This window comes from Galleria mellonella, unplaced genomic scaffold, assembly GCF_026898425.1.
Source record: "Galleria mellonella isolate WM207_F2 unplaced genomic scaffold, CSIRO_AGI_GalMel_v1 utg44, whole genome shotgun sequence".
NCBI classification, from domain to species: Eukaryota; Metazoa; Arthropoda; class Insecta; order Lepidoptera; family Pyralidae; genus Galleria; species Galleria mellonella.
Window position 1 is genome coordinate 3,828,655 of NW_026442100.1, and position 24,679 is coordinate 3,853,333.

Here is a 24,679-nt window from a genome sequence, read left to right on the forward strand (position 1 = left end):
GATTACTTGCTTTCAACTACAGTCCATCAACTGCGAGATTCGTAAAAATCTTTCTGCAAGCAAAGTTGGTGACTAAGCCCCTACAATTCTAATTAATATTGTGTATTTCAATTGTTTAAAACTTTAATAATGTTTCTAACTTATAACCTAGCTTGGTGATATTCTTCATATATTGTATTGTAAAAACTTTTATTGCATATATGTCGTGGTCAGATTTTAAAATTGATCACTTATGTGTGATGGAGCATTTCATGAACTATATATATTTCTACTATTCAACGTCTATGCTATTCTATTTACTGGAAGTAGCAAAAACAAAATAGCAGAGTATGAAAATTCATCATAAAAATATAAGTATTTATTTATTAAATAAAACACACAAATAAAAATTATAATTTATTACAACTAATATTTACAATCAGTCAAATAATAAATTAAAAAATACCCAGTTTTCCATGAAATATTAATTTGTTATTTCTCATAAACAAACAAGAATTTATTTGGTTTATCTTAAAAAAAAAACAATATATTATGTAAATTTTATTCTTTTCTATTATAAAATTATTTTGATTTATTTTATTTTATTATTTATTTAACACAATTTAAATTATACATTTAAATAAACTCAAAATCAAACACCTCTTTTGTCACAGCCCCATCCAAACCCGTTAAATTCTTCTATTCTTCATTGAATCGCAGTATTAAATTATTGAATATTTTTTATTATATCCAATATATTTTCGTATACCCACTCGCAACTGGAAAATAAAATAATATGTTAGTATATTATGTGTAACCTACATAGTCCGTAGGGTAAGCAAGCTGAAGTGGCAATAGGCTGGTCACATAGCTCGAAGAACCGACACCCGATGGGGTGAACGTTTCTTGAGTGACGACCCCGTACGCAAATGTAGGAAAACCCCCACTAGATGGAGTGACGACCATATATATATTGCAGAGAGTCAGTGGATGCATATGGCTCTGGATCGTTCCTTATAACAGATAATGGTTTACATGGTTCTACAATTTTTATTTTTTACTTTAAATTCACCTTATAAATTACGAATTGTATAAAAATTAATTTATCAAAAACTTGGCGTTTTTCTGTGAACCTTAGAGCTTATAGGTAACTAGTCTCCAGCCATATCTTAAGAATTTCTATATTACTTCCATATATTTATATAATATTTCATACATTATATCGATGCGCCCCTTTCCGTTTTGGGAGTTTCAATATAAATACTCGAAATAGTCTTATAAGGAATAGTAACATGAAACATATGTATGGCACACTTGTAATGTTTGCTTACAATATTGTGTACATATTGTAGGTACATGTCCCACCGGTGTTACTACCGTAAAGCAGTTGCGCTACACCGAAGCTTTCTTTCGAACCAACCTGTTCTAGCAATGTGATCTTTTGTTCTACTTACATATTCTTTTTTATATATTTATCTATCGCTACTATGTATAGGAACAATATATATATATATATATATATATATATATATATATATATATTATGTATGCTTGTATATTATATTGAAATATGTTGCTGGAGAAGGACGGAGAAAATTAGGGTTAAAGAAAAGAGATTATTAAAACTATAACATGACGAACTTATGAACATTAGAATGAAACATAAGATATAAGGAAGAAGGAGAAAGGAATGATCCAGGTATATTTGGCAGATCAAGGAAAAAGTTGGCGTCGTATCATATCAAGAGGTGAAGAGACGCGCTGAAAATTGCAGTGAGTGACACGAGCTCCACCGTCAAAAGTGCAGCTCTTAAATAGGAATGAATCAATGAAATTATATAGCAAGCTATACTTATTTGCAGTTGTGGCCGACAATAATAAATCAATGGGGGCAAGGGATTGTTAGGAAATTGGACTGCCAGTCTCATTGCTAGCAATGGTCGATCTCCAGGTGGTCTCCTTTAGAGACTAACGTGCCGATTTCCAGATGTCTTCCAGGTCTTATCATTCTTACCTATCATCCCTCACTGGTGCCCCACCAGCGTATACCGTTGACGCAGGCGGACTATTACATTATCACCCATAAAAAAAAATAATAAGTCAATGATTATAATTGTAGTAAACTTACCGATGATTACTGACGGTTTTCATTAGGTTGAAAACGTAATTTGGACAAATGTCCGGGTCCATAAAGCGTGCGTGGAACAAGGTGCCCTGACAGTAACAGTACAGAAGTTCCGGTAAAGGAATGAAGTCAGGCAATATCTTCTTTTCGTACAGAATCGTCGAGAAGAGCTGGAAAGAAGCAGAATTCTTTATTATTGTAGAATGAACAAATTTACAAAAATAACGTTGACAAATATAATAAATGAACATAATACAACAAAATTGGGATTTATATTCCTAGAGATAATATATAAAAATTCCGTATCACGATATTTCACGCTAATCTTCGAAGTAACTTAATAGATATTAATGAAAATTTGTTAATATGTATTGTTTTTAGGCAATGAAAAACTGCTACAATATCATTAGAAATAATAGCTCAGATAGGAAATCTGGCGGTCCCGAAACCAAAAGAACCCGGTTCGAGTCCAGATGATTATTTGTCCTCCTTTTTTTTTAAGTCCCTTGTTTTTGTAAGAAAAAATCATTTCAAAGTACATATATTTTCTAAAAAAAACACGAAAAAAAATTATTGCTATTGGTGATATTTTAGTACAAAGATAAAGGTCAAATCAATAACTCTTTATCGACTCGCAACTATCTGTTTTACCGACACAGCATGACTAAAGCTACTTGACAATAGATGGCGTTGATAAGCAACACTAAGTCAAAAAATATACCGAGCAAAGTTCGGTCATCCAGGTACTATGTATTGTTTGATATAACTTGAGACAGAAGAGTTATCCCTAAAAGAGAAAATTGAGTCGATAGGGTGCGGTAGTGGGCAAAACTACTATTTGTTTGTTACTTTATAGCGCCTTAATCAGTCACTATGAAACTTCTTATATACGTATATTATATATTATATAGGGTGAATAAGGACATAGGATACTTTTTATTTAGGTTAGTGAATTTATCATGGTTACACAGACGAAGTCGCGGTTAAAAGCTAGTATACTATAAAAGTTACACGTTGCCGCATGAATTAAGACCTAATGGAGTTATTGTAATAAACGGGCTAAAAAATAAACTGGCAAATTTGTTTGTATGAACTAAAATGGCAATTAATAATGGGGTTTACTTTTATCCATTGTATGTAAGAACGAATTGATTGATGAAATAAACTGTTTTTAATACCAATAATTAAATCTAACAAGAGCATAAAATGAATAATGTATATTTTATACTGTTGTTAAAATGATAGCCTATAAGCACTATCATAATTGTGATGGATTGGTTTCATTTGTATCAATTAAAGTTAGGCCATACGCTGCGAGAACGACTGGCCATCAAAACGATTACTCGTATGTAACTTGTCTGAGTTACATACTAGTAATCGTTTTGATGAATAATAATAATAAATTCTTGTATGAAATACTCAGTGTATTTCAAACAAATTGATAGATTTGTGATTCAACATTTTAAAAATTTCATTTACATGCTGAGTTATATATTTTTTTGTGCAACTTAGAATGGCAAACAAGCTGACAGCTCACCTGTTAGAAAATGGTAACCGTCGCCTATAAACATGAGCAGTACCACGGACATAACAGAGTATACTGTTTTGCCTATGATACCCCCCATGTGTTACCATTCCTGAGGACTCAGGTGTTATTCCTCTGTACCCTGTAAATTCATTGCCATATCTCAACTTTCAAACCGAAACACAGTCATGCAAACTAACTGCTTCTCGGTAGAAACACGAATGTGACAGAGGTGTCCAAGCAAAGGACTTTTGTACAAAGTCATTACATTTAATTCATGCCTCGGAAGTTATTAATGCTATTAAAATCATACTATACCTTCAAAGCGCCTGAGAACACAGCAATGGACAAGCCAAGTGACGAGTTGAACATACTCGACAAACCCGCCAGATATCCAGCTGGTAACGCGTAAAGCGCCGAGTCGAAGCCTTGCTTACGGCATAAGTAGCAAACCACAGCCTAAAATCGATAAAGGCCTTATTAAACTTTATGGTCACATAAAATGTACGAGTTTTTTTTAAATCGTCTAGAGGTCATCTTACGGTGGGGATAATATGAATAGTTATAGCTACCAGTATAAATTGACCCGCAATCTTTATAAATTTTACTGCTGTTGATTTATTTACTTTTACAATATCACAAGGGTGTATCTTATGGTTTTGTGTCAAAATATTAATATTTTATTCTCTAAAACACCTACTTATTTTAATTAACACAAAATGGGAGTACAGACTTAATTAAAAACCTTTTAGGGCATTTTCTATGTAAGGATCTTAGAACACTATTATAAAATAAGTGTTTACGAGTAAAATTATTTATATTGATATAGGGGTTATCTAATATTATTATTTTTTGCACTAAAACATACAATAATAATAACAATTAGAAACAATGTAAATAAAGACGAACTTGTCTCTAAAAGAGATTTGTTCCAGTCAACATAACATAGTAACATAGGAAGTAGTAAGTGGGTAGCAGTAGTGCAAAACAGAAATCTAAACAATAATAATAAGTATTTTAATAAATAAAAAAAATATATTATACCTATATTTGAAATGTACAATATATAATATATTAAATATACATATATGTTTTAGAGCTTTATTTAAACAGCAACTTATCTAGCGGACCAAGAATATTAAAATTGAAATGTGGCGACAATTTTGGTTCCTTTTATGCAAAAAGGAATGGCAGACAAGCTGAGGGGCTATTTTATGAGAAGTAATAACCATCAGTTATAGATATAAACAGCACCATGGACGAAATAAATTATACTAGAATTCATGGTAGCCCTCATGCATTATTATGTTTCTGTATCCCGCAATTTCCCGAAATCTAGCCCGAAGGAAAAGTAAGATGAAATGATAATGGGTAGTTACATAGTTTGAAGAATCGACAACTGATAGGGAAAAAAGGTTCTTTGTGTGGCGACTCCGTATAGGCAAATGCACTATGGCACGATTCCTTACTAGATGAAGTGACGACCCTAAATGCATTGCAGGCAATCAGTAGATACAGTAGGTCGCTAGGGACCATTCCTTATGGTGGTCTATGGAGGAAATTTTGTTCAGCAGTAGACTAGACAGACTAGAATGGTTGACATGATAATCCTGTAATTTCACTGCCATATCCTTCCAACCGTGCCATGAAAGTGCAGCTGTTGATAGAAACACAAACAAGAACAATTGTTCTTAATTATATGACTCTAAAATCAATATTCTCCAAATAATTAATGGTGCTGTTAGTTACATTTTGATGTTAATTTTAGTAGAAAAATAATGAATTTCATATGAAATAGGAAACTGAGGAATCTGTTTCAAGTCTATTTATTACAAAAACATATTTCAACAAAGAAGATAAATCTCCTTTTTTTTCTAAAATCAGTTGATAATCATACATAATAATTCGATTTTTTAAGCTTGTTACCTCATATCTTCATTATTTACCCATAAACCAATTTGGAAAATTCTTTTATCCGAAAGAATATATTATTAGGAGTCGTTTAATAATAAAGAATATATTATTAGGAGGCTTTTGCTGTCATAATGTTGTAATTATTTTTAATGAATAAATACATAAATAAATATTTTCATTTTAGTCTCGGATAATTTTTATTAGAATCGGTTTAGTAGTTTAGCTTTTAAATCAACTGGTTTTGCCACGACCGAAGTCGGTTTTGTTTTGTGACTGATTGTATCTTATATTTGTCAGTCTTTATTCATCATTGATTAGTGTTGTATTGTCTCATAAAACTACCATAACATATAATATAGTCGTACTCTGTAAATACCAATATAACTGCCGAAGAATAAAGCCATCTTGAAGTGCTTCCCTCTTATGGACGATATAGCCTCTATTGGCGTTTTTATTTTGGGTATGATCAGTCTGGCCAAAGATATGGCAAGTCCAATACCGAAGTAAGTTCCATAGCCCTGGGAAAAGAATAAAAGATTAGTTGAAGATTATATTCACGGCGATTTTGGGTCTTTTATGTTATTTTTTTATTTTAGATTCATGAAATGTTCTAATACATACAGCTTGTAGCTTGTCAATGGATGCAGGTGGCTCAAAACTGTTCCTTATCCTTTATCTGTTATCTCTATCCTTATAATAGTCTATGGGGGAGGCATATGTTCAGCAGTGGACAGATAATAGATGAGATATGATGATGATCATCTTGCATAAGTATTTAGTTTTTTTTGCAAGTTCATTTTTAATCCAACAAATGACAAATGAGCTGACGGCCCACTTGATGGAAAGTGGTAACCATCGCCTATAGGCATGAACTGTAGCATGGATATGACGGAATATAATGAGATACAGATTTATTTATTCATGCGCTGTCATTCCTGAGGGATATGGTGTTATGCTTCTGGATCCTGTAATCGCACTGCCATATCCCACCCACAGTAGAAATAGGAGTAAAACAGAGTTTGGCCTACAGTTAGCGTAACTTTTTATTTATTATTTTCCCATGGATGTCGTAAGAGTGAATTTTATGGTCTGGGGGTAGTCAGCAGCGTCTCTTTTAAAATATCACCAAAGTGTAACTGTGATTGCCAAGCCGTCTGCAAAGAGTGGCAATTGTTGACGAAACCTACCAATAGGGAGAAGTATATGTTCAGCAGCGAAAAGTCAATGGTTGACATGATGATGATGGTATATTACTTTAACCTACCTTAAGTATAAATTTATGGCACGGCCCTTCATGTGGACACACGTTCTTAGAGCCATCCTCTTTCCGTCTCACCTTTTCTGGTGTGTACAGCCTGAAAAATATAGCATTTTTTATATTATGATTTAAGGAAAAAATGAAAATATTTTTTTATACCGCAAAATTGGCAAAAAAGTATACGTAGGTGCGGCCCGACTGCAAACGGTTACTGTAGCCTATGGACGCTAACCTCGAAGAAACCGTAACATACCCTTTTAAAATTCTAATATCAAAGTGGTATCCGTCGCCTATAGACATAAGCACAGACCATGAATATAACAGAGTACACTGTTTCGCCCATGATAACCCCATGTGTTGCTAATCCTGAGGAGTCAGGTGTTATTCCTCTGTACCGTATAAATTCAAACTGAAACACAGTCATGCAAACATACCTGTTTTACGGTAGAAATACAATTGCGACAAAGGTGCCCAAGCAAACGACATTTGTACAAAGTCTCCCACTGGTAGATAGACGCTAGCAATAAAATTGGTAGGCCGCAATACTAACTATCCCTTCCCCCCCATTTATTGTATCGACAACTATTGATCTTATTCATCAATTAGGTCTTATAAAGACGTCTAATATTTTTTTATATAATAATCTTTTATGTAAAGACACCGTCTAGTTACAATTTTGTTATATTACTTGAATATACCTAATTTTAAACAATTTCAATTCTACTCGCATGTTAACGAATTACTTAAACATCTTGGGGGAACCTTACAACAGTAAAGTAATTAGAGTGGCTCGATACTTGAACAAAAGGATTCTTTAAACATTATTTCGTACAATTATCAAGTTCGCTTATTCTCTATGCTCGCTAGACCGTTGTAACAATGTTCTTACACAAAATGAATAGAGACAGAGGGTTGGTTCAAAGCAAAACGGGCTTCGAAGTTCAACTTAATTTTGACTGATTACATCTCGAGTCAGCTTCAGTTTTTCTTTGATTGGTCTCTTTATAAGGCAAACGAGCATGCGACTCATCTGATGGTAAGCTACCACCACCCATAACACCAACAACATTAGAGAAATTGCAGGTGTGTTTCCCGTCTTTTTTTGTCACATTTATTCTATCTTTTATCTTTTATTATTATCGTAAACTTGTTTGTAAATTCATATTTAAATATTAATAATAAAAAATATGTCGAAAATATAAAATTTTATTTTCGGTATATTTTTTATTACATCAGAAAGATAAGAGCGATGCGATATATGCGACAAGCGAAGCATTTACAGAATAATTTATAAATTAAATTAACTATTCGTCATTGGTGCTGATTGCCCATCTTACGATTAGGTAACAATCGTTCTATGTGATTTTATTATATTTGATAATTAGTAATAAATGACGATGCTTTTTGTAGTTTTGTTTAATATATGTAAACAGTTTGACGTAATAGAATTAAAATGATCTTTATTCGAAATTATTTATTTATTTAAACATTAATGCACAGTAAAATTCTATGTACATTTAGCGAACTTAACACCGGACGGTGTTCTCTACCAGTCAACCATTGGGCAAACCGAGAAATACGTGGGCGGTGCATTATTGAATAGAGGAAAAATAAAACAATATTTGATATATTGTTTTATTTTTAATATAATAATCTTGTTTGAAATCTCTTTTTAATCGTAATTTTTGTATGATTTTACTGCTGGGTTTAATATGTTATTATCTGCTAAGAAGAAGTCGTAAAAAATTCAACAGTTACTCTTTTAAACTTACTAATGTATAAAAAAAAAATCTTTTTTACTTGTGTACCTACTGCGACTATAATAAGCTATAATCTATGTTAAAAACCTTCAAGCATAATGGAGACTGTCTCGGAACTCTGCTATGTAGAAGTAGGTGTTAAATAGTCTGGCCCTTCTGTAACTATTTAGTTTGTGGTTTCACTTTCAATATTGTAATCAATAGAATTAACTTCGGAAAGTCTCGCAAAACAATGTTTCCAAGCAGTATATATAGCGGTATATCAAGAAATTATATGTATGTAGGATGAAATTATTGATTTGTAGGCTCGAGTATTGTTCATTTACAACCTAAGGAAATTGTAGGCGAAAATAAATTTCCAAATGTTGTAGTTCACAAGGTAAGGAAAATATTTAAAAAACGGTATTTTATATGTTTGTAGTTATGTTTGCAGTGCCCTCTTCAAATGATCAACAGAGTCAAATTGCGCTTGCCAACCCATATTTTTGCATATTTTTTTTATGCAAAAAGTGTCGTAAAAATATCAAAATAAAAGTAAAATTAATAAAGGTGGGATATTTTTATTAAAATACTAGCTGACTCGGTAAACTTTGTTTTACTATAAACATTATTTCTAGAACTATACATGAAAATATTTCCAATATTATATTCGATTGTCTTCTTGCAACCCTGAATGATTAAACAACAGGGGTTTATCGTAAAAAGGTAAAAATTTTAAGCTGTATTTTTCGATGCTTAGTCATAATAAAGTAAAAATTTAAAAAATTGTCAAGAAAATTAAAATAAATATATTTAGGAGTGGGTGGATTACCTTTATCATTGACGGGTATGAAAAATAGATGTTGGCCGATTCTTAGATCTACCCAATATGCACACAAAATTTCATAAAAATCGGTAAAGCCGTTTCGGAGGAGTTTGGTAACAAACACCGTGACATGAGAATTTTATATATAAGATTTGCTTGGTATTGATTAATATATTAGATAAAATGTATTCACACACTTATTTAAAAGCCTCAAACATCTAATAGATATATTTATTCCTTTGTCTTTTGTTATAATTTCTCGATGAGAAAGATAGTCACAAAGTCTAATACGTTAATTTTTATTTAAATAAGTTTATATTTGTTTGCTGTGGGATTTATTGATTATGTTTAAGATAGGAAATGTTTAATATAACTAATATAAATAAAAAACAATGATTTTAATTGTGAAAAAAAAAACTAAATTACCTACTGAATCAATTTGGATAAATTTATAAAGGAGTACATTGGGAAACTGTCTTAGTTGATAAATGAACCAATCTTTAAACACATTATCTTTCAGATAAAAAATAATTTTCCAAATCGGTTAAGAACTGACGAGGCAACTAACGTAAATGTATTTATGTAATATTTTATTCATTCATTCATTCATTCATTCATTTATTTATTGCTATTACATGTTGTAACAAAATTGGTCTTAATTTACTAAAAGTAGCAAACATGAACCCTGAAAGGGCACAGCAATCACATTAATAAATCTTATATAAACTACATAATTAAATTTTTACATTATATATATGTATCGTCGATTAGTATAAAAAAAAAAAAAAAAAAACAAAAAATCATCATTAAATTAAAACAAACAGGCACAAACACAACTAACTTTTTTCCTTGAAAAATTCCTGTAGCGCATAAAAACTCTTTGCGATTAAATATTTTTTTAGAGCTACTTTAAACTTTTTAGAATCATCCTCACCTTTTAAGTTAATTGGTATTTTATTGTAAATTTTTATTGACATTGCGAAAGGGCCAGAATGGAATAACTGTAGCTTCGAGAATGGTCTTGCTAATCTACATTGCGGTATATATATTGTGGAAATAGGTGCATATTACATTTAACAAAATGACACGCTTCTAATATGTACATTGACGGTAAAGTCAAAATTTTATATTTAATAAAGTATGGTTTGCAAGTTTCCCTGTTATCTATGTTAGCAATTATTCTGAGACATCGTTTTTGCAATTTAAAAAGATCAATCACGTTTGTACTATTACCCCACATCAATATGCCGTACTGGAGCAAAGAGTGGGCATATGCATAATAGGCGCACATGGCTGTCTTGGTATCAGAAGATATCTTTAGTTGGTGTAGTGCATAAGTGAATCTAGACAGCTTGGTAGCCACACTCTGCACATGCGCTTTCCAATTAATATTCGAATCTACATTTACACCTAATAGTGAATATTTCTCTACGCAATCTATTTTAATATTATTGAAAGAGTAGTTAATTTGCAGCGGGTTCTTTTGGAATGGACTGAAAACCATTAATTTAGTTTTATTAAAATTTACTTTTAATTTATGTGAGTGTAACCAGCTCACTATTTTTAACATACTACCATCCAGTGTACTTTGTAGGTTTAGGTTATTTTTACAGGAGACAACAACAGAAACGTCATCTGCAAACAATGTGCAGGGGCTGTCCATCACTTCAGGCAAATCATTTATGAATATTAAAAATAATATACATCCGAGGACGCTTCCTTGAGGTATTGAATTTATTAATTTTGAATGTTGAGATCTTACTGTTTTTATTTTTCCAGTTTGATTATTTACATGGTCTATTTGTACATATTGGGATCGATTTGTGAGATAAGAGGTAAACCATTTATAAGCGGGACCTCTTACTCCTATGTTGTATAATTTTTTCAATAACGTTTTGTATTGGACGCAGTCATAAGCCTTACTCATATCGAGCAAAATGCCTAAGGCATATTCTTTGTTGTTTATGATATTAATTATTTCGTTAATATACTTGAAGACTGCTAATGAAGTTGACCGATTTTTCCTAAAACCATACTGATGCTCGCTGAAGATATATTTTTATATATAGACGGTCACACATTGCAGTTTCAAATATTTTTGAAAACGTTGGTAACAAAGAAATGGGACGATAATTATTTATATCTAATTTTTCACCTTTTTTATAAATTGGTTTGATTAGGGAGATTTTCAGAGGGTCTGGGACTATACCTTCTGTAAATGACTGGTTAATAAGTAAGGTTAAAATAGGCGTCAATTCTTCAGCACATTTTTTAATTAAGACAGGTGGAAACTCATCGTAGCCATAGCTACGCTGATTTTTTAGTTTTTTTATAATAGTTTGAATTTCTTTTAAGTCCACCGGTTTGAGATACATAGAGTTTTCGATGGTGCTACTCATACATTTATTTAATTGTAATGGCTGACTTTGGTTTACATTATCATTTCCAATAGAAGCAAAAAACTGATTAAATGAGTTTGCTATTTTTGTGGGATTGTCTGTGATATTATTTTCAATTTTTAATTTTATATTTTTTTTAATATTTCGAATACTTTTATTTGTATTTTCCTTAACTATAGACCACATTGTTTTAATTTTATTTTCAGATTTCTTTATTCTTTGAATATTTTGAAACTTTTTTGATAATTTAACTGATTTTTTCAAAATTTTTTCATATTGTTTGTAATTTTGATTTATTATATATTTTAATATTTTATTTAACTGTGTATTTGTTTATGTATTAATATTTGTAGCACTTCAGCTGCCCGCTAACGAAATGCTTTCTTACTGTACTGGGTTGACTGGAAGAGATCTCTGTCAGAGACAAGTCCACCCTTGCTCACAACATGTATAAATAGATTATTTTAAGTTAGTTTAGTTGAAGTGCAATAAAGAATATATATATATATAATATATATATATATATATATATATATATATATATATATATATATATATATATCTATCCATTTAACGGTTTTTACAGTTATACTACTGAGGGTCTAACTTAAAATTTGGTATTATGTGTCTTATTATGCCATCTAGGAGTGATATATTTCATTAGATTACCTACTTACCAAAGGGAGACTTTGTACAAAAGTCGATTGCTTGGGTGCCTCTGTCCCATTCGTGTTTCAACCGTGAAGCAGTTGTGTTTGCATGGCTGTGTTTCGGTTTGAAGGGTGGGATATGGCGTGAATTTACTAAGTACAAATGAATAACACCTGAGTCCTCAGGAATGGCAACGCATGGGGGGTATCATGGGCGAAACAGTATACTCTATTACGTCCATGGTACTGGTCATGTCTATAGGCTACGGTTACCACTTTCCATCATGTAGGCCGTCAGCTTGTTTGCTATTCTAAGTTGTATAAAAAAAAAAAAAAACTTCGGAAATTCATGCTTGCAAAGTACCGGGACAATAGTTAATCTATACTTATAATAAATCTGTAGAGATGTCAATTCTGTACATGAAATATATCTCCAAAATAACTATCAGCGGGTGATAAGCCATCGATACTGATGCCAAAAATGCAATCAGTAAAATTTTTGTATGTCTGTCTGTATGTTCGTTATAGAAACAAAAACTACTCGACGGATTTTAACGAAACTTGGTACAATTATTCTTCGTACTCCTGGGCAGGTTATAGTATACTATTCATCACGCTACGATCAATAGGAGCAGAACAGTGAAGGGAAATGTTGGGAAAACGGAAGAAGTTACTCCATTTTTAAGCTTCCGTCGCGTGTGCAGCCTTAATGGCCACCTTTTTGAATGTAAAAATGTCCACCCGTACGACGCCGGGACGGGCCGCTAGTATAATATAAGCCCTTACCAAAATAGTGGAGTCCGTTGTTCCTTGTCTCCTTCCAATCGCATAAGGTAGAAAAGGAGGGAGCTACCGATCATAAAGAGTAACGTTTGCTTCGCCTTCGTTATTTTCAAATATCCACTTCTCTCCAAACTCCGAAGATAGTATTCAGCAAGCTGTAAAGTTATGAAATGAAATCATTTTACTGTATTTTATTATTAGGTATTAAATGAACTAAACAATACAAAAATCGTTATATATTTATGTTTTTTAGTTGCCAATAATTTATTTCGATTATTTATATTTTTTTTTATTTCATTATCATATAAATACATACAAAAATCTTAAGGTTTTTAGTACCTCTTAAACGTTTTAGCCTTACGTGTGGCACTTTACATTTCGTTTTACAAGTATTAAGTATTGACATTAGTATTCTGCTGTAAAAAAAATATAGCAATGTTGGATAGAAAATATGCTCTTAGGTTAAATTTTGTGTTTTTTGACAGTAATATTCGATTATCTGTGATTACTAAGAAAATTTAAAGTGTTATAAATCTGCTTTATTTTTCTTTTGAAATTCTTTTATATTTATTACACTATTTTTATTACAATATTTATTAAATATATATATATATATATATAAACCTTATACGTTCTATATTTATTTTGTCTTATAATTTTTGCATCTTTTTAATGCGTAAACACATATTTTATTTATTAAATAATTAAATATAGATACGTCAAGATAAATTGTATGTGTAAGTATATAGAACACTGATAAAAAACGAATCAGTTAATTTGATAATTAGCTGACAAAAAGTTGACCTGTTTTTGAGACTCGATGCTCTATCTATATTATTTAAGATGTTTATATATATATGTAACGAGAAATTACTAACGCTGTGACGCAAATCGCAGTACGCCCTCTAAAGAAAACTTATATATATATATATTAGTTTTATAAATATACCAGCTTATAATACACATGTTTGAATGTTTATTACTCAATGAACTTAAATGGCTGGATGGACTTCAATTAAATTTGATGTTTAGATAAATAATATCTTAATTAATATGTGAGATATATTTCATTTTAATCGATTCGTGTCACAGCTAATTGATAGAGATAAAGATAAATTGATTTGCAAAAATAACTGGTAATTTTATGGGTACAAATATAGAAATAAAATGGCAACACTTCCTGTCTCGTTGACATAGTTTAGTCCGTTTTACACTTACTCAGTTCTTTACACTCACTCGGTACTTTTATTCAATGTATTTTTTTAAAGTGGAAAGTAAACCTTAGATTATTTACCAGAGGGAGACTTTGTACAAAAGTCGATTGCTTGGGTACCTCTGTCTCATTCGTGTTTCAACCGTGAAGCAGTTGTGTTTTCATGGCTGTGTTTCGGTATGAAGGGTGGGATATGGCGTGAATTTACTGGGTACAGAGGAATAACACCTGAGTCCTCAGGAATGGCAACGCATGGGGAGTATCATGGGCGAAACAGTATACTCTGTTATGTCCATAGTACTGCTCATGTCTATAGGCGACGGTTACCACTTTCCATCAGGTGGACCGTCAGCTTATTTGCCATTCTATGTTGTATATATATATTTACAATATTGATTGTAAAAACGTATCAAAATTTAGTCAGTTAACATTTAGCAATAATTTTTTTCTAAATCAAAACAAAACGCATTATTTTTAGTGTTGCAAGTAATTGAATCTCCAAGATCAGGTAGACTTTTAAAATTAAATTTGGAATAACTTTTTCTGTAATAATATAAATATACATATGTACGTGTTGCTTACAAATTAATATACATTTCTAAATTATAAATAATTTAAAAATGTATATAAAAGAAAATAGTTTTTATGTCCATCATTATAATCATCATATCAGCCCTTAACTGTCCACTGCTCGACATAAGGGTATCTTAAAGGGTTTTGCCAATAATTGCCATGCTTGGCAGGCAGATTGGCAACCGCAGTCAGGTTTTGAAGATGTTATAAGAGGGACGCTGCTGCCTTCCTTTAGTCGCCTCTTACGACACCCAAGAGATTGAAAGGAGAGGCCCATTTTAAGCCGGGATTACACGGCAGTACCTGTCTATATTCAGACATAAATCAAAATATTCAGCAAAGATAAATATTAATAGGAATCATTTTGCACGGTTTATCTTCTTCTTTCAAATATATTTATAAAAATTATGTACCAATTTTGTTTTTCAAGTTAATCTTAAGACATAAAATTCTTCCAAATACTAATTTTTAACTATACATACTGGCAACCCTGTTCACGCACACATGGATAAAAAACGTGACTTGCTTTTACCGAAGCATATGTATAGTGACACTACTTGTAAAATATAAGTTGTTAACAATAGCAACGGTTACCTTCACGTAATCAATTACAAATTTGACAAACAATATTCATGAAAATAATGTAGGTAGGTACTTTATAATTTTATACTTTCTTTGCAGAAAAATAACTTAAATGCATGTAACATAATATACTTACATTGTATGCCCTTTGGAATGTATTGAATACATTTTTACTTACGTAAATATACCCACGAGTTAAAATAGACGAAATGTTATTTGTATTGACTATAGTAGGTAATTTGTTGATGGGTGAAAATGGAATAGTAACCCCGCCTGCGCTAACGGGATACGCTGGCGGGGCACCAGTGACGGGTGATAGATGAGAATGAAAACAGGCCAGTTAGCCCATCATGATGAGTTCATCAGGAATTAACCATGATAGTTTCCAGGGAGAACCGCGAGGAGGTCGACCTGGTTGGGTATATTGCTAGCAATGGGATCGCTAGTTCTCAATGCTAATAGTCCCTTCCCCTCCCAAATATATATATCTATATTGTATAGGGATTGAACCTGCGACCATCGGTAGGTGAGGCATTATATCAAACCCTTACAGCACCAAGGTTCTCTCGTCATCTGAGGTGATCAGCATTATCTTGTAACATTGAGTGTGGATTAAGATAAAAAGTATCCTATGTGTTAATGCAGGATTACGTTCCATCTATATTTCAAATATCATTCAAATCCATTCGGCCCATAGACATTGATGTAACAGATATAGATAGAGACAAATAAATGCCGCTAGTATCCAATCAATTATGACTACTTAATTTGGTGTTACAAAAGATATTTATTTATAGTAATCTCGAAATAAACTCTTCATAAAACACAATTCGTAAAACTGTTTTATGTTAATTCTCTTAATTGTTGTGTCTCAAAATTTATGTAAATTCCGCTATAAATTATATTCCTTCCCTTCAAATTATAGCACAAATATTACCTTCTATTCGGTTGTTCGAATTCATGGACAATACTATTCTCGTATACACAAAGCCGTTTTTTGTTAATGCAAAATTAGAATGGCAAACAAGCTGACGGCCCACCTGATGGAAAGTGGTAACCGTCGCCTATAGACATGAGCAGTATCATGGACATAACAGAGTATACTGTTTCGCCCATGATACTCCCCATGCGTTACCATTCCTAAGGACTCAGGTGTTATTCCTCTATACCCTGTAAATTCACCGCCATAATCCACCCATTAAACCGAAACAGCCACAACTGCTTCACGGTAGAAACACGAATGGTATATATGATCATATATCGTGTTATAATATATTCAAAGACCGAATTCCACAAAAAGAAGCTACTTTATTTGTAACCAAACCAGTTACTTTGATCTGAAAACTAAATTGCTGAACCGATTTTGATAATATTTCTATAGGATCAATTTGTAAGTATATCTTTTCAAATGAAAAATTGAGAATGAGAATTTTCCAAAACAGTTTAAATCTGACGGAGTTATAACAAATATAATGATACAACCGAATTGAGAAGCTTATCCTTTTTGAAGTCGGTTGAAAATATAGAAAAAAAAATCATCTATGATGTTTATGAATATATGACTAACGGAGGTATGTTCATGAAATCGTAGCGTTATGTCAAACATTGCATGCATTGCACCGTAGCCTTGGTAATGTTGCAACAACGTTGAATTGCAGCACTTATCTATTTTGCTTGCATCGTTAAACCAAGCTCTCTTATATTGATTCAGACCATAGAGCAAGAATATTTTACACTTTTCCGATAAAAAAAAAAAAAAGAAAAAACAGCGACGATAGAAAAATTATAAAAAGTAACTGGTGATTTCATTAGGTATTCTTTTTTTAAATGGAATCGAATGCACCGATAGACGATGGAATATTTCATAGACATATTCAACAGAAATCTTTATTGTTAGTCTAAATTTTATCAGCTATTTACATATTTATAATAATAATAAATATTTTCATAATTTACTATTCAGTAGGATGTAAATAGTTGCTCTCAAGGTAAGTGTTTTGCGTAATACGCGTTCACGTAAATTGCTAACATATTATAATAATAATAATTGTGTACAATCGTGTTCTATTTTCAAAAATTGTAATGATGTAATAGGTATAAATTATTTTGAATTTCGAACGTTCTAAATATTTATAATTAACACGAAGTATACATATCAACGGTTGATGTTTTGATAACAAACTTTTGTGTCGACCAAGTACCTAATAAGTACTAACAAAGTGTAAGAACAGCAGTATGGCAAAGAGTTCTTTAGATTGGTACTACTGTGTATAACATGGCCACTATCCGCCTCGCTCTCGATTTCATGCCCTGTCTATGACTCAATTATGACTATTTGAATAATAATTAAAGATTGTGGTCCCAATAAAAAACCGTTATTTTGACTTCAAAACTGTACTACTGTATCATTTTTTATTAAAATATCTACGAGACTAATCTGATAGATAAATATATCATTTTAATATTATTGGGGAGAAGGGATTGTTATTAACGGGGACTAGTGACTCCATTGCTAACAATATGTCTGTTAGATCAACCTTTACAGGGCTTCCCCTTGAAACTATTGTGGTTAATTCTTGAATTCGCCACGATGAGCTAACTGACCTGCTTCCATTCTCACCTTTTTCCATTCTAGCACAGGTGGGGATACCATTTAATTGTCAACCGTAAAAAAATCCAATAGCTTAGTTTTTTTTTATTCTGAATTGAATAAAAAATACTCAGACCAAGAAAAACACTACTTGTGCACGACGCACCTTTTTAGTTTCTTTTTAAATTTTATTAAAAAGATGTTCTTTTTATAATTTGAAGTCTGTGTCAATTTCGGTTTTGTTTTGCCTTCGCTTTTTGACTCCGTTGGTTTGATATGTATATTTTTTATATAATTATATTATCTTTCTAAAACACCGTGTTTCCATACCAGCATACAGTCCTTTCGCCCACATTTTTGGTCCTTCTCCCTTATTTTATTATATTCAGTGAATCAACATTCGAAATTTTCAAAAAAAATGGAAACACGGTCGGGTCGTGTAAACTGTGTTCGGCAAATACTCGTACGGCAAAAGCGTTGCCCCTACCACCGTCGGCAGAGGAAACGCACCCTGATGCCGCCGCCTCGGCGTCGGTGTCCACCGTACCACCGATCGCAGTTAGTGCTCACAGCACATCGACCTGCAGCCGCTCATCAGCTACGGTTCGTGCTAAGAAGCTTGCAGCGGAAGCGCTACACGCACAACGGCTCGCTGAGATCGAGTTGGAGGCAGCCGAAGCACGTCGCCGCGTTGAGTTGGAGGTGGCGAGAAAGAAATATAATGCACAAATTGCAGAAATTGAAGCAGCCAGCTGTCGAGGCAGCCGATCTAGTGATCATGCTAGTATTGGTCGTAGCTGCAATGAAGATGTGGATAAATGGTTAGATGGTCATGACTAATCTACACCTTTAAAATTTTCTTATAATCCACAGGTAAATACACACCCCCCTGCTGTTAATTTAATCGCACCAATATCTGCGTTGGTGTCCGCAGTAGGTAAATTAACAGATAAAATTGTTGCTCCTCCGAAAGGGATTAATACGAAGCTTCCGTATTTTGACGGAAAGTCCCCTACGGAGTCGCTTTCATTTAAACGTGTCTTCCAGGACACACAATTTGAGTTCACAACAGTGCACTTGAGGTTCGATTTGGACGACCAGAGTTAATTATTTTACAAGAACTTCATTCGGTAAGGTCTTTGTCGAGATTGACTAACGATAGGGACTTAACAGTATTTGCCAGTAAAGTTCGTAATTGCACTGAGACATTACGCCTATTAGATGGTAATGACTATTTAAAATCACCAGAATTGTTCAATGCAGTGCTATCAAAATTGCCTATTGTGTTAAAAAGTAGGTGGTATGACTTTGCTGTTATCCACGAATATAGTGGTCAAAGCAAACTAGAAATGCTTGCAGAATTTTTAAATCGAGAGGTAGAGGTACAAGCTAAATTCGGTATTGTTGATATTTTCAATTTTAACATGACTTTTAATTTCGACAGGTATAAGAAATTAGAACGAGTAAATGCCGCAAAGGTATGTGATAGTTTGGAACACGACACGCAAGCTTCCGAGACCGATTTCTGTGTCGAAACATCTCTTCTTACAACGGCTGAAAACTCATCAAAAATTTCATCAAAACAGTCTTGTTTATATTGTCGAGCATTTCATTCATTAATCAATTGTAATAAATTTTTGGCACTGACAATTGATGACAAATGGCATTTTGTTAAGAAAAATAAATTATGCCACAAATGTTTAAAAAGAGGTTTACATAATTATAATACCTGTCGTATCAAAGGTGTTTGTACTATAGTCGGTTGCTCTCGTAAACATCATAAAATACTTCATAATTCTAATTTTACACATTCCATAGCTAGCACACAGGAGTCCGGAGAGTCAAGTTCGCATGCTGTAGACAATAATGCGGACCAGCCGCGTTCAGAATTGGTGACTCAGACGTCTTCAGGTAGTACCACTGTTTCTCGTAAACCATTACTAAAGGTCGTCGCCGTCACAGTATCGGGTCCATCTGGTTCTGTTGATACTTTCGCATTACTTGATGACGGATCTACGGCTACCTTTATTGATGCTGAAATATCTTCTCAGATAGGAGTAACGGGTCAGATGGGACAAATAGACATACAGTGTGTGGGTGGTTTATCAAAGGAATCGGAAGTTCAATACGTTGATTTTCAGATTAAAGGGCGGAAATCAATAAAAACTTTTGATGTCAAACAAGCTAGATCTATTAGTAATTTAGGTTTAGCAGATTGTTATGTTAATAAAAATGAGATTAATACTTTTTCGTACTTATCAGATATAGCTGACGAGTTATGTTATGATGCAAAACCTACCATTATAATTGGTATTGATAATTGGCATCTATCTGTACCTATTGCGACTAGACAGGGAACTAGGTCTCAACCAGTTGCTATTTTAACAGCTTTGGGTTGGGTTCTTTTCGGTTTTATGTCAAGTAAAACGAATGTTGTTCATTTCGTAAATAATGTGTGTGATTGCAACGCAGGTAGTGATGCGTCTATAGAAAATATATTTAAAATGCAATATCGTCTCGACTGTATAGATATTATGAGACATGAAAAGCGTGAGGGTTGATTCGAGGTTGGCCTTTTTGTGGAAAGCTAATAATTAATGATGCAGCCGCTAAATCACAAGGAGTTAGTTTATACGATTTACTTTTAACCGGACCAGATCTTTTGCAATCTCTGCTTAATATATTAATGCGTTTTCGTGAGGAGAGTGTCGCGATTAATGGTGACATTAAAGAAATGTTTCCTCAGGTTAAAATTCGTAACGCAGACCGAGATGCACAGCGTTTTCCAAGGCGCGATAGTTCTAATGAACCTTTGAAATTATTTCGTATTTCTTTAATGATTTTTGGCGCTGCATCAAGCCCGTCCACAGCTTTGTTCATTAAAAATAAGAATGCCGAAGATTTTCAACAGCAGTTTCCTGAAGCGGCGCATGTAATCGTTCATGATCATTACATGGACGATTGCATAAGTAGTGTTGAGTCTGTGGAAAGAGCTGCTCGTTTGGTAGCCGATATTATTGATATACATCAGAAAGCAGGATTTGAGATGCGTAACTGGATATCTAATGAACCAAGGGCGCTATCACTAATACCTAAGAGTTTGTGTCATAGTCAGTCATTAGATACACTTCAAGTAGATAAAGGTGTTGTTAGTACACCTGTACGCACACTTGGTTTATTATGGTACCCAGGCACTGATTTAATCGCTGTTAATACCGGTCTTCAAAAAGATTTTGTAATGCCTACTAAACTCACCAAACGACAGGCTCTTGCTTATATTATACGGATATATGATCCACTAGTTTTATTAACACCAATACACGTCAGAAGTCGCGTTCTTTTAGAGTGCGAACTCCATGATTTTTTATGATGTCAGTAAAGTAGCTTATTTAGTAGTAGCTTACTGGCGCTTTATTCATTCTAATAATCATCGAAGCTCATAATTAACTTAACCTCATTTACATCAAGTCAATCACATGACTTCATCCAATTCACAGTTGTCACTCTCAGCTGATCTATTACGTTTTAGTTCATGAATTGGATTACTATGTTCAACAGCAACTGCGCATAAATTCATTTTTATATTTATTGCGATTGCGTAGTTTACGAAAACGAGAAGTTGATATTTCTAAATTAATTAAATTAAATTATTGTATTTGTTCTTTTTTAGATCATTCTATTAATGAAACGGCACTAACTTCGCGTAGACAGTCTAATATTTCAAATATTCTAACGGCGGAAGATTTAAATCTCGCTGAGTCACGTATACTACGTCGTAGCCAAGAAGATGATTTTCAAGACAAGATTGCATGCACTGCAAATAATCGGCCACTTAACCTCAGAGTCGTCTCCGCAAGCTGTCACCACATATTGGTCCTAACAAACTTATACATCTCTGGTCGTATTACAGCGGTTTTAGATGTCAATGAAGAAGCTAAGTTTTCTATTTTTTTTAGATGGAAACATCCAAGTATTCTCCTTTAATTCATTATTATCATGTTCGAACTCCTCATGGAAATACGGAAACCATTGTTAACGAGCTTCGATAAAAATACTGGATTCTTGGATTACGCAATGCTGTGCGATCAATTGCTCACAGCTGGCAGCTCCTTACCAGCGACACTGCAATAGAGATCTAATTCACGCAATAACTGGAGAATTGCTGTATGACTAAGTGACATGTTTTGGAGCCGGTGGGTAAGAGAATATCTCCCCGGTTTACTGCCCCGTCGTTCAAGTTCCAGCTCTACAGCACCAAGTATTTCTATCGAAGATGTTGTTCTTATAGCTGATGGAGATTTACCCCGAGGTACATGGCCGCGAGGTCACGTGGTTGCTCTGTTTCTTGGAAGAGACAATTTTGTTCGTGTGGCTGATGTTCAAACGGTATCAGGAACGTTAAGGCGTCCTTTAAAAAGTTAGTGCCGATAGTTAGAACTAAATAATTACTTTTGTTTAGTTTTCGACTAATAATTTTTGTAAATAATTAATCTTTTTTTTCTTTAGTCCTAGACGATGTGCACGACGCACCTTTTTAGTTTCTTTTTAAATTTTATTAAAAAGATGTTCTTTTTATAATTTGAAGTCTGTGTCAATTTCGGTTTTGTTTTGCCTTCGCTTTTTGACTCCGTTGGTTTGATATGTATATTTTTTATATAATTATATTATCTTTCTAAAACACCGTGTTTCCATACCAGCATACAGTCCTTTCGCCCACACTACTGAATTAAATTTTAGAAACTGAAATACATTATTTTCATAGTGTTTGAGATAGGAAGTGTTGCCATTTACCTCTATTTTGATTAAATAAATAAACTCTCATCGATATTGTGTAATCAAGAATTGTATTTATTATGGCAAAATGACTAAAAAAGATATACCAATATCTATATACATATGTAACGGGAAATTAATGAAGTCATTATGGTATTAATGAAAACAATGAGTTCATTAATATCTCGTTACATATATAAATAGGTATCAAACAATTATTTTATTATTGTACGCATACTGCCCGCTGGTAATTAATGCTCCTTTCCACTCAGGGTTTGCTGAAGTATATATTTATTTTATATATATTATATGTTTGTAATTTTTTTGTGTACAATAAAGAATAAATAAAAATAAATAAATAATTTTTAAAAACAATATACGTACCAAATTGAAGAATAAATTAATAATTAAACTTCGTCTACTGGGCGGCTCCAGATAAATGTATAGCCCGGTCAAAGTAAACGGTATCCGGTTGTAGGTGTAAAATGTGAATTTGTTGCCCAGCATCCATCTGGAACAAGGTATGAAGTAGTTATTTGATAGGTATCTATCTTAGATTATATAGACAGACTGTCTTCATACAAATGCTTTGACAAAAGTAGGCCAACTTTTTCATAGAATTTTGCGTGATAAATAGTTATGAATGATACCTTCATAACATTTATATTTATTTTGTCTTATAATTTTTGCATCTTTTTAATGCGTAAACACATATTTTATTTATTAAATAATTAAATATAGATACGTCAAGATAAATTGTGTGCGTAATTGTGTGCGTAAGTGAACACTGATAAAAAAACGAGTCAGCTAATTTGATAATTAGCTGACAAAAAGTTGACCCGTTTTTGAGACTCGATGCTCTATCTATATTATTTAGGATGTCTATATACATATGTAACGGGAAATTACTAACGCTGTGACGCAAATCGCAGTACGCCCTCTGAAGGAGACTTCCGGATGAAGTCGAAACAATTGTCGGAAACGGGAAAACAGTGTGTTCATTAATTTCCCGTTACATATGTATATACATACATATGTACAGATATCGATTAAAAAAAGAACATAAGTTGTGATATAATATTTGATAGGCTTAGATGCATTTTTGGCCACAATAGAATATCAATGTTATTATGTATTAGTGTAGGCCTCCTCTCATTGAGGGTTTTGCCAGTAGATGCCACGCTTGGCAAGCAGGTTGGCAAACGCAATTAGACTTTGATGACATTTTAAGAGCAACACTGCTATCTATGTCTATCCTTCGACCTTTCAGTTTGCCATTTATTATAAATTTTACATAGAAAACACTTGAGATTACAGTAATAAATTTTACCACTAGCTAGTGGAAATTCGACGATGGAAAACATTAATATTAAAGCAAATTAACTATCTATACTTCTATATTAATATTATAAAGTGAAAAAAATAATTTAAACAATAAAATTTCCGTTATTTTTTTGGTTGTTACATTACCGACGGTTAAAAGTTCTTTTATCTGTAGAAAACTACATTATCAACGAGTAACATGAGCTATATAGCGTCTCTCTTAAAACATCACCAAAGCCTAATTGTGGTTGCCAACCCGCCTGCCAAGCGTGGCAACTAGTGGCAAAACCTCGCTTTATGAGTGGAGGCCTATGTTCAGCAGTGGACAGTTAAAGGCGGATATGATGATGATGATGATGAACATGGACAATATATCATTTTCGAAAATTCTATTTACCCGTGCGAAGCCGGATAGCTAATCGAAAAA

At 32.8% G+C, this 24,679-nt stretch overlaps 1 protein-coding gene across 3 annotated transcripts in view; it reads right to left on the reverse strand.

Moving 5' to 3' along the window:
• Positions 1-383: 383 nt before the first annotated feature.
• Positions 384-24,679, reverse strand: part of LOC113514138 (transmembrane protein 135-like) — a 39,050-nt gene continuing 14,754 nt past the window's right edge. For all 3 annotated transcript variants that reach the window (XM_052898514.1, XM_052898515.1, XM_052898516.1), the window contains exons 4-10: positions 23,314-23,440; positions 13,202-13,353; positions 6,808-6,898; positions 5,909-6,061; positions 3,948-4,088; positions 2,108-2,274; positions 384-758 (exon numbers count right to left, since the gene is read on the reverse strand). In XM_052898514.1, coding sequence (XP_052754474.1) covers positions 707-758; positions 2,108-2,274; positions 3,948-4,088; positions 5,909-6,061; positions 6,808-6,898; positions 13,202-13,353; positions 23,314-23,440 — 883 coding nt within the window. In that variant the 3' untranslated portion in view covers positions 384-706. The remainder of the gene's footprint in view (positions 759-2,107; positions 2,275-3,947; positions 4,089-5,908; positions 6,062-6,807; positions 6,899-13,201; positions 13,354-23,313; positions 23,441-24,679) is intronic.